Source organism: Prunus dulcis, unplaced genomic scaffold, assembly GCF_902201215.1.
Source record: "Prunus dulcis unplaced genomic scaffold, ALMONDv2, whole genome shotgun sequence".
NCBI lineage: Eukaryota > Viridiplantae > Streptophyta > Magnoliopsida > Rosales > Rosaceae > Prunus > Prunus dulcis.
The window spans coordinates 20,614-32,647 of record NW_023010058.1 but is presented as its reverse complement, the minus strand read 5'-3'; the positions used below and the strand labels follow the sequence as shown (position 1 = coordinate 32,647).

Sequence of the window (12,034 nt, the reverse complement as noted above, 5' to 3'; positions counted from 1 at the left end):
TGGACCGTCGTTGTTTTCTGGTCGTCTTTTTCACTTTTTGTAGTAGTGAAAAAAAAAATTTAATTAATACAAGAAAAGTCAGGGGATGCGCAGTTCAAAGGGAAAGCTATCAAGCGTTGCACATAAAAAGTCATTTCACGCACAACGCTTGAGAAGGCATCTGTTGAACGGAAAATTTTCACAAAAGCAATTAGCCAAGAGTTTGACTTGGGTTAGAATTGAATTTGTTTTGTCCCTGCAATCTTATCAAGAAAAACATTTAAAAATAAAATAGATGTATTTCAGTGGTTTTGAAACACCAAGAGATAAGTATCTCGGTTGAGAAGTGGTCATCAGCTTGAATTCAAACTCATCATAAGATAGCCTCTATAAGAGGCATGACACGAGGGGAGGAAGAGGAGAAGAAAGGGGGGAGCGGCAGGACAGAAAAAGATCAAAAAAGAGAACAGTCGTAGGAAGAAAAACTTAGCAAGCAGACTTGAGAAAGAAAAGAGCCATTTCAAGGTACAATTTTAGTTTCATAGCACAATTTTCTGATTTTTTTTGCTCAAGATTTCAGGTTCTGTTCAACTCAAGGGTTCCTGCCCATGATGATTTCTATCATCATAAAAAGGGTCAGTAATCTCTCTAAGGGAAGGCTTCGCTCAAAGACTTCCAAGGATCAAATACCTCTAGGACATCCAGCTATGGATTGACAGCCAAGATGATTGTAATCATCATGAGGTCAAGTCCTGATATGCTCCAAGGTGCAGCTCCGCTCAGACGCTTCCAGGATGTGCTCAACATCCAATTCACAAGCACTCCGTAAGGATGGCTTATCATGATGGGCTAACCATCACAAAACCAAATCTGGTGGCTTTGCAAGGAAAGCACGAACTGAGGTTTGTCTTTGACGTGGGTTGTGCCGCAGGGAGATAGCAGACAGAGAAAAGAAAAAAAATTAACGAAGGCATTCGCTCAAATACCCAGTCATGGTACCGACTGCTTTTTGTCCTCCAATGACAACAAGACAAGTTAATTGTCTTTTAAATGAAAGCTGCATACATATCTGCAGTAGAAAAAAATTATATCTGCTGTTTGCACATCAACAGAAAAAGCCTGCGAAGGTGAGCCCACCACGTGAAAGCTAAAGAAAAAAATCAGCCATGCTGAAAAAGCAAAACAAAATGAAGAGTAAGTGTGGTGGTGAACCCACCACTTGCGAATTCAAAGGAAGAGGACTTCTTCCTCTTTGACTCGAAGCAGAGTAAGAAAAAAGAAGTCTTGGACTTCACGGACTTGCATGTCCAAATTGAATCCAAGATTCTGAAAAAGGGATGGGTTGCAACTCTACATGCAGCAAAACAAGGAATTTGAATTATGAGTCCAAATTCTATTGCATGAAGCTTATGATAAAAAAACAATTGTGTTGCTGTGGGGCTGGCGCTGTACAGCACGTTTCACAAGACCAATTCAAGATGGCTGGGTCTCTCTACGATGCCTTGAAGCATCCAAATGGCAAGCAAGATTGTCATGATGATTGCAATCATCATGTGGCTTTGCTGCTCAAATGCTCCCATCCCAGGATGCCTTTAGCAATACATGGCAACAACAAAAAAGGAAAACAATTCAAAGTTGGGTTACCACGTGAAATCCTCTTCTCTTTGATGGTGCAACAGGTGGCTTGAGCAAAGCTATGTGCTGGTCTGGAGAAGCAAACGAAGAATAATATTAAGACTTTCGTTTTGTTGCTGTTTGCTGGTGCACATATGTTTTCTTTTTTTATAAGGAAAACACATATGGCCCAATCCTATGTGGACAAGAAGTTTACTTCACTGGATGATCCAACGGTTCCAAATCAACAAGGAGCTTAATCCATACTTCACTTGGAGAAGGATTTTTATCCTTTGGGTGTCTTAATCAAATTGAAAGACACTTATTAATGGCATCAATACGTCAGGGGTCCAGCTGGAGCAAAGCAAGGCCTTTGGTTTACTACGTTTTGCTGAATGTAAACAGAAGAAAAGAAAGAATAAAAGCCTGTGGAGGTGAACCCACCTCGTGAAAATAAGAAGAAAGTGGTTTTATTCCCTTTTGTCCCAACGTCACCAGCACAAAAATGAGACTTAAGATGAAAGCAAGCAAACAAAATAGTCAAAGGTCACAAAGGACCTCAGTTTGCAAGTTGAAAGACCATGTGGGTTGTCGCTTTGGGTTTAGAAAACGTGATCAAGAAAGCTAAAGACTTGTGAAGGTTCAGCCCATTACCAAATCGTGACAGCAATAAGCCCAATACGAAATTGCAAGATTTGATGGCCCAAGACATAATGGTCTCATACTCACGAGGCACGTCTCACATCTCAAGATCAGTCAGTCTCAAGCCGACATCCCAAGACTTGACGGTCTCAAATACAACGGGCTTGGCCATTAAAAATTCCAATTGGTGAACAGTTGGTGCAAAGTCTCAAGTCCGCAAATTATGGAATAATGGGCTTAAATTCTAAAACGCTCATTAATTCTTAAATCAACAAATTGAAGCCCAAGTGGTACAAAACCAAATCAAAAGGCCTAAGTGGTACAAAACCACGCAATTTAAATCAAATTTCCCTCCGCAATGAGTCATTTACTCATTACAGCCTTGGAACTATGTCGGTTTGATCCCGTCAAGGGTACGTAGGCAGTCTAACATCCCAATAGACGCAACCGCAATCAAATTTAAATATCTGGTTTATCTTAACCAAATTTGGCCAAAAAAAAAACTTTCCCAAACACAATTGTCAATGTTTAGGAAAAATTAATGGGATAATTAAAATTACTCATTATTTTTCTTGGACATTGACAACAACGAAAGTGGTACAAAACCATCCAATTTTCCATGGGTCATCTACCCATGAAAACTCTAATGAGATTAAGTCCAAGTCTCTCAAACAGAAATTCTCAATTAATGGGCCACACTTACCCGTTGATTTCCAAATTCCGAACTACGTTGGTTTGATCCCTTTGAAAGGGTACGTAGGCAATCTAGAGATTCAATCTAGATGCAACCATCCCAAATGCAATCCCATATCGAATCCCTGGTTTATTCAGCTAAATTCACTCAAACACTGCTCAATACAATTCAAATCAAATTTCCCTCGCAATGGGTCATTTATTCATTGCGATTCTTTGAACTACGAGTGGCTTGATTCCCGCAAGGGATACGTAGGCATCCTGAGGTTGGGCTTGGGAGCAGTTGCAAAATCAAACACACACGTTCTGTTTCTTTATGATGGAATCAAAGGGTGTTCCCTTGAAGCAAGGGATTGTAATTAAGAGACTTGCGTCTCGAATGGGTCGAACCTAAAATAATAAAACCCCGTTATTTAATTAGTGGTGGTGAAATTATATTAGAAGGATCACATTTTCCTTCAACAGTAGCGCAAGGGGTTTTTTTTATTAGTGATTGCCATTGGAGTTGTATGTAGTCATGAAGACACCCTTACACACAACTCGTCCTTTAAAGGCAAATTGACAAAATCACAAACTTCATTTCGGCAAATTTATTTCAACTCATCATTTATGGATAAATCTATTTAGTAGAATCAATATATGTTTAACGACATGTGAAAATGAAATCAAAATCTTACTCAACACTCACAGCCAGATTCTTGTAGATATACCAAATAATCACTTAGAGTAGCAGATACCAACACGCTTAATGTCTTGACATCATCTTAAATGCTATTCTTTGCGGTTCTCTACTACACTTTCACTGGTGAAGCAGTCATAATGGAATGATTAGTTATTCATTAATTTGTTGTTAAAACTGTTCGCAACTATAGGAACAACAATTTCATTATGAAGTATGCATGCAAAAATTTGCGCACTAACTTCTCATAAAACCAATTTTCTTGGTTATCCACTCCCACTAATTTCACCATTTAAAATGAAACTGACGTTACTGATTTCAATAATCTCATACCCTGGTTAAGATAATAAAATCTATACCATTTGGACTTTTCTAGGTAACCAATAAGGTAGCCAGAAAACATTTAAACGTCCAATTCCTTCTCATGTGAGCAGTAAATTCTTACTCCTACTAAGCAACCCAAAACATAATGGTGCCTCAAATTGGATTTCCTTACTTTCTGCCATTTAAATAATTTCTTATTTGAAACTACTATAATAGGAACCCAATTAGCATAATAGTTGTAGTAAGAACATGTATCCATAATGGTATAGGTAACGATAAATTACTTCACATACCCCGAACCAAAAGACAGAGCATTATAAAGTGAACACATGTTTTATAAATAATCTCAATTAGCTACAAATTTCTTATGGCATCTTTCTTGGTGTATTTAAATTGTTTTCCTTAAAAAAATCCCCTAACACACCAATAAGAGATCAATAAAATATAGGTTCAGAAGAACCTCATTCCTTACTGATCCCTCAGTTCTTTCTTTGAATACATTACCAGTCATTTATGCCATAAGAACATTAAATTTAAATTTGTCAAATAGCAGTCACTTCTAAATTAATCATTCGAAGTATCAAAAACATTTAAAGAAAGTGTCATCATGCTTTAATTTCGTAAATCATTAATAGAATATCACAATTAACAAAATAGGCATTCTTTAAAAGACTGAAACAGTCATCACCAAACTTTAAAGGATAAAACATTATTGCCAAATTCCAAACAAAATTCCAACTAGATTTGGAACAGTAAGAACATAATATGCTTTCAATAAATCTAAATTATGACCATTAAATTGAATATATAATTCTAAACCTTGGAATCAAAAGCAACTTTGCATTGAACTATTAGAAACATGAATTTTGGCACATAATTTAATTCATCAAGCATCATATGAAAATTCATCTAAAAATTGATTCGAAACACATAAAAGCAGAAGACTTATCTTTCTTTTCGAATCATAATGTGTAAATGTGCTTCACCTTCTTCATAAGTGAAATTGATTTATCTTCTTCATCAAAAGGACTTCATTTTGCCGCTAAATTAGTATGCTCAATAATGCAGTCATTCATGCTTCGCATACGATCAAATTTCATGATGGTAAGGTCAGCCAATGTTGTCCATGTAATGGACTTCTTAGCAATTCCCAAGAATTGTTTAGCACTTATTCACATTAATGGAGCATAGCCTTAATTTATATTGCAATGTCTATTTATTAGCATAAACATAAAGCTCAATATGTTTGATCTTTTACAGGCTTTATGGGAAATCTTTAATCCTCAATGCTTTACCATAATAGCAATGAGTTTCTCATTTGGAAATGCCTAATCAAGACCGAGAACACTTTGGTGATACTGGACTTGTTCACAACAAAATGAGAAATTAAATCTAAACTAGAGCAAACATGAGAATGAAGCGAACCTGAAAGTGACATTGCAACATAATTTGTAATATGCTCAATATACTAATGCTTAGAGTGACAAACACGTACAAACATATATAAGACTTATGTAGTCTGAACATCAATAGACGTATCATCATAACTCTCCTTTGGTATAAATTATGACAATACCAATAATTAACAATTATGATGCATCTATTTACATTATTGGTAAATGTATATTCCTAGTTAGAAACGCTTTGATATCTTTGGATATTCAAAACAAATCTAAATAAGACATATACAAGTTACCGCATTTATATCACCAATCATATGAATAGTGGATCCACCTTTGGGTGATCCATACATCTTGTGAATGATGAAAATCAATATACTCATGATGCCCGAACCTTGAAAACATTATAAGGTTTAACTTCATTTATATGCATCCTTAAATCACAAGTAATTGATTAATTATTATTTAATTTGATATTCAAGGAACGTTCTAACTTGGCCACTTTGGTGACTAACAAACCATTCATAATATGAATATCAAATTAAATTAACAATTGTATTAGTTGATCAATTACATAAGATTAACTAATACACTTTAATAGTTAATCAATCATTAGATTAATTAATTTGATATTCAAGGAACGTTCTAGCTTGGCCACTTTGGTGACTAACAAACTATTCATAATATGAATGTCAAATTAAATTAATAGTTGTAATAGTTAATTGATTACATAAGATTAATTGATACACTTTAATGGTTAATCGATCATTAGATTAACCGATAAATATATGAAGTCTGTAACACAGTAGTGGGCAATAGAACTTTAGATTGCCTTGCCTGATAAGACAAAGTACAGTGACAATGAAATATAATATTATGCTTACATTTATTTATTTTAAATAAATTTAATTCACTGTACATGTCTACACCAAGATCTCTATAGTAGGTGTTCGTGGATCATACAAAATAGATAATCTAATTACAAATTTCATTGAATATAATCGCAATTCTTAATTGGGTGCAAATATTATGCAATTTTACCAAAATTAGTATTGCATAAAGGGAAACATTAGGCATCCAAATCATATGAAATTTATAACTACTACACTGAAACCATAGCCCAGCCATCCAAATCAATTATGCAAAACTTATTGATATGTAACCAAAAGCACTTACACCGAGACATAATATACTTTAATAACATCGCATATATAAATATATATTGGATCTCTCTAATGCAATTAAAATACATAATTGTTGGCACATCAATATGATTGCACGTATAACTTCACCAAAACAAATTTCTATTTTTTATTATTCATTCTACGCATAGAGAAGCATGTTCAAATGACCATGGATACAGCACATCCATTCTGTCTTTTTGCATGTTTAGAAATCTGACTACCTATTTTCATCAGCATACGCATAAAATGAGTATGTGCACTATTATAGGCAGAGAGAGATAATTCGTTTTTTATTGAAGCCCATAATCAATTACCACCCATAACTGTAATAAAATAAGAAACTACTTTATTTATTTATTTATCACATAAGACACTTCATGTAGGCCACACATAATATTTATAAAAATATTCTTACACATATATGAATCACCCCAGAAAGAAATCTAAAAAATGAACAGCTTCAATCATTGTATTACTGTTCAGAAATAGAATGTGTCTTTACTGTATGATATAATGTGCATAAATATAAATTGGCACACCGCTGGAAGAAAAAGTGACAGAATAGCAACAATGTTTGATACAAGTAGGGGACATCATTATTCTATGATTAAAAACTTAGCATTTGTTGATGGGTCAAATTTAAATAAGTCCCTGAACTACACGAAAATATCATATGAGGTCAAGAAATAAAAAGTTATATCATGGGCTTGAGTGATTCTGAGTCTTAAAGATTTTCTTGGTGTGCTTTTTGAATATATGTGGTCCATAATTTTGTTTTTCTGCATACACGTTTTGAAGTAAACAAAAGGTAACATGACATAAGAAAACAACAAGAAGGAGGGGTTGCAATAAAAAAAATAAAAAAATAAAAAGTTGGGTGGGTTAGCAGGTGATAGATAAAATGTAGGCGTTAACTTTAAATGATCAAAGACAGAAGATCAATGTAAATTCACACGGCATGCCCCCCACCCACCCATGTGAAGCAATCCCTTTTTCTTCATGTTCATTGAACATCAGAGCCATATATAGGTGATTAACAATTGATATGTTTGTGCCGGGTGGTTAAAACAAAGGTTAGGTAAGTAATTTTAATATATACTTGTAGAGATGATTTGTGAAAAAAGACTTAAAAACTAGACAGTCGGATCACTAAAATACAATAATGACAATGAGTGTCTCTTGAATAAACTTATTTTATGAATTATATATATATATATATATGTGTGTGTATGTGCGCGCGCGCGCGTGTGTGTGTGAATGAAGTGACAAATATTCTACATATACTTTCACAAAGCTATTATGATTTTTAAGCTAACATCCATACATATAGTTGGTATGAGTTTAGTCGAATTGGCTAGAGAAGACGTGCTCCCCGCTTTGCATCCAAGACTATAAGTTATATTTAAAATATATATATATATATATATATATCATTAAATCAGGTGACAATGACTTGCTAATAAAATAAAATATTTTTTTTTTTGAGACACAAAATAAACTTCAATTTAAAAATGAAAACTCTAGAGAACAAGAAGCGGACGGGGCCACTCCATTTTCTCTGCTGTCATCTATAATTAAAAGGAAGCCTCTCGTAACTGTTATTATTATTATTATTTTGGGTAATAAAAGTAAGTGAACTTTCCTTCTATAAGTACTCTGAATCCAAGAGAACTGATATCTCTACTCAACCTAAGACATTTTCCCTTTAGCTTTACACAATGGAGTTGGAGAGCATACTAGGATATCTTCAAAACAAGACCATCTTAGTAACTGGAGCCACTGGCTTCCTTGGAATGGGTACCATTTCATCTCTCTCTCTCTCTCTCTCTCTCTCTCTCTCTCTCTCTCATAGTAACTTAATTTACACATACATGCAGTATTTGTGGAGAAAATACTAAGGGTTCAACCAGATGTGAAAAGGCTTTATCTTCTGTTAAGAGCTTCGGATACCAAGTCAGCCACAGACCGCATGCATGATCAGGTTTATATATAAATACGTATATAACAATGACCAAGTAATTTTATTTTATCCTATAATGACTTTCATGTATATAAATTCAGATAATAGGGAAGGAGTTGTTTAGGGTTCTCAAAGACAAATGGGGCACAGATTTTGATTCTTTCATAGCAGAAAAAGTTGTGGCTGTTCCAGGAGACGTAACTTTTGATGACCTGGGAGTGAAAGAGATCAAGTTGAGAGAAGAAATGTGCAATGGAATTGAAATCATACTTAATTCTGCAGGAACCACCAACTTTGATGAAAGGTAATTATTATATATGCATATAAGTATATAAACAATAAATAAATAAAAATGCAGTTAGAATTTACATGTATATACTATTTGGTTTACAGATATGATATTGCATTGAGCGTCAATACATTTGGAGTTCAGCACGTACTGAGCTTGGCAAAGAAATGTCTCAAACTAGAGATGCTGCTCCACGTGTCAACTGGTTAGTGTTTGTTTTTCTTTTCTTGGTTCGAATTAAGAATCTTTTTAGAGGATGTAAAATTGAAAAATGCTAGGCTTACCACATTATCTTTACATGCATTCGATATCCGAAATGGACCACACACATATGTTGTTTTCCCATGGCCTTTCCATTTTCTAAACTTTAAATGTGGAGTTTCATAATAATTTATCATCTCAATTTTTTTCTTTCCCGACCTCCATTTCCTTTGATTTGCTTCACTGATATGTTGAATGTTTTTCAGCTTATGTATGTGGTGAAAGGGCAGGACTTATACTAGAGGACTCATCTTGCATGGATGAGATGGAAAAGGAGATCACTAAATTTGATTTCAAAGTGCAAGAGATGAAATTAGTGGAAGAGAAACTGAATGAACTAAAAGCACAGGATGCGACAGAACAAGTTATTACCACCACAATGAAGGATATTGGCATTGAAAGGTTTTTTTGAGCATTGATCTCTGCACAAAGACAATTCTAAGCCACAAATTTTGATTACAATCAAAAGAAAGAAAGATAATAGTGTTCATAGAAATCTGGAAATTTTATAGCAACATAAATTTCATTTTTGTCTCACTTATCCTTTAAATGATAGGGCTAAATTGTATGGATGGCCAAACACCTACGTATTTACAAAGGCGATGGGAGAAATATTTCTAGGCGAATCAAAAGATCATTTACCCATTGTCATTATACGTCCTAGCGTGATCACCAGTAGTTACAAAGAGCCATTTCCAGGCTGGGTTCAAGGTTTCAGGTATGAAGCTCGCAAACATTTCTTTGGGAAATATAACTCAACTCCAACATTTCTGGTCGTGTAAAATTTAATGCCATATGCGTTGAATCTTGGTTGTTACAGAACCATTGACAGCGTAATTGCTGGTTATTGTAAAGGAAAACTGACATGTCTACTTGTGGACCCTATGTCAGTTCTTGATATGGTATTTACTATTCTTTTGAACACAATGATTTTAACTATCTAGTTAAGTTAAATTGTGAACTAATACATAGCAATTCAATTTTTGAAATTATGTAGATTCCTGTTGACATGGTGGTACATTCAATGATTGTAGCAATGGTGGCTAATGCAAATAAATCTTCTAGCACCATTTACCATGTGGGAAGCTCTTTGAGAAATCCTATCAATTTCCTTAATATTCACAGTTTTATCTTCCGATACTTCACAAAAAATCCATGGATTGACAAGGATGGAAAGCCTGTCAAGGTTGGCAAGGGTAAAATATTCAAGACTATGGCTACTTTTCGCATGTATATGCAAATTCGCTTCATGCTACCTTTGGAGGTTTGTAATTTCCACCATTAATAGTAATGTTATACAGTAATTACATATTATATTTATATATTTATATGCATAATATTACCTTTAATTCTTCTTTGAAGGGTTTAAAGTTTGTGAACAAAGCATTTGGCGGATCTTTCCAAGATTTGTATGTTAACTATAGTCAGAAACTCAAATTGATGATGCGCTTGGTAGAGCTATATGAACCTTATATGCTATTCAAGGGCATGTACGTATATGCTAGCTCCAGTTTGGTTATTAATTAAACATGTGTTTTTATCACTGAAGTTAATATGATTTAAATGCAGCTTTGATGACAACAATGCTGAGGAATTGCGAAGGATAACAAGGGAGAGGTTCGTTGATGCAGAAGCTTTCAATTTTGATGCAAGATGCATTGATTGGGAAGACTACATTATGCACACTCACATTCCTGGTCTCCAAAAATATGTTATGATGAAATGATAATCGAGAGGTGCATGCATTGTCCTTGAGAAAATAAATAAATGCATTGATCGGTCAATATATTTTGTATCATTGACGGTATATTTACTACTAGAAATGCTCCAAATAAGCCACGGATATACCCTGGCCAAGATCTTATATTGATACAAATATAGATCATACTCATTTCCATATTGTAGGTATATTTTAATGTACCTCTATATATTTGTAAGAGAAATTTGTATAAATACTATCTGAACTTTTAGGCATGTGCATTATTACTACCTGAACTTTTAATCTTTATTTTTACCCATCTAAACTTTATAAAGTGTTGCAATCCACCACCTATGTATAACTCCATAATTAACAGTAACTAAAAATAATTATTAAAATTTTGTTTTTTTTAAAAAAAGAAGCGTTCAACAGGTGATAGAGGTCATAATCTTATGGTGATGGCAGAAATTGAGGCCTTCTAAACTTGTTGTGGTTGTGCCCTAGTATGATCTTATGGTGATCATATATGAAAATCAGTTGCACAACACCCATGACCACCTCTTCTTTCGAATGTCCTTTTTGTGAGGGCTTGACATTGAAGGAAGTTGAGGTTCCACCCCAAAACCAATTAGCAATGGGGGGAGTAGCTCAACTCCTTATAAGCCCTTGCTAGGTTTCTCAACTTTCCAATGTGAGACTTTTTACTTTCACATTCTCACACGCCTCCGCACGTGTAACGAATTTTCAAGCCTAACACTTGGACAACACATATTGGGTGACGTTGAGCACGTGTGGCCGTTGGGTTTTCACACGTGGGCTAATCCGCTTTGATACCATGAAGGAAGTTGAGGTTCCACCCCAAATCAATTGGCAATGGGGAGAGTAGCTCAACTCCTTATAAGCCCTTACTAGGTTTCTCAACTTTCCAATATGAGATTTTTTACCTTCACATTCTCACAGACATACCTAATCTCACTAGCTCAGTAAGTGTTGGATGGAATGGAACTATGGAGCTATGCTTATCCATCACAGAATTAATACTATTTGCAGGGAAAGATGCAACAAAAAAGAAAAAAAAAAACACAACAAAAAAAACTAGGTTCACATTGTCATTGTCCATGTCCCAAAGTTTAATTTGGAACTCATCACCAGCAAGCAACCATTATATGTTCGCTTTACAGCCCCTTGCTTTCATCCCATTCCACAATGTATAATTCTCCTTTATTAGTCTCATCCCATATGAGAATAAAGTATGATTTTCATAACAATAAGAATACTTAAGCAATCAAGTACTCACGTTGAAGGAGTTA

The 12,034-nt window shown here is 34.6% G+C and overlaps 1 protein-coding gene across 1 annotated transcript; it reads left to right on the top strand.

Annotated features, from left to right (window-relative positions):
- The first annotated feature begins 8,227 nt into the window (after positions 1-8,227).
- Positions 8,228-10,999, top strand: LOC117612728 (fatty acyl-CoA reductase 3-like). Its single transcript, XM_034341392.1, has 10 exons — positions 8,228-8,312; positions 8,393-8,496; positions 8,577-8,779; positions 8,869-8,969; positions 9,232-9,427; positions 9,582-9,743; positions 9,846-9,927; positions 10,023-10,289; positions 10,388-10,515; positions 10,595-10,999. Exons 1-10 carry the CDS (start codon positions 8,234-8,236, stop codon positions 10,749-10,751), a joined length of 1,479 nt encoding a protein of 492 aa, XP_034197283.1. The 5' UTR covers positions 8,228-8,233; the 3' UTR covers positions 10,752-10,999.
- The last annotated feature ends 1,035 nt before the right edge of the window (positions 11,000-12,034 follow it).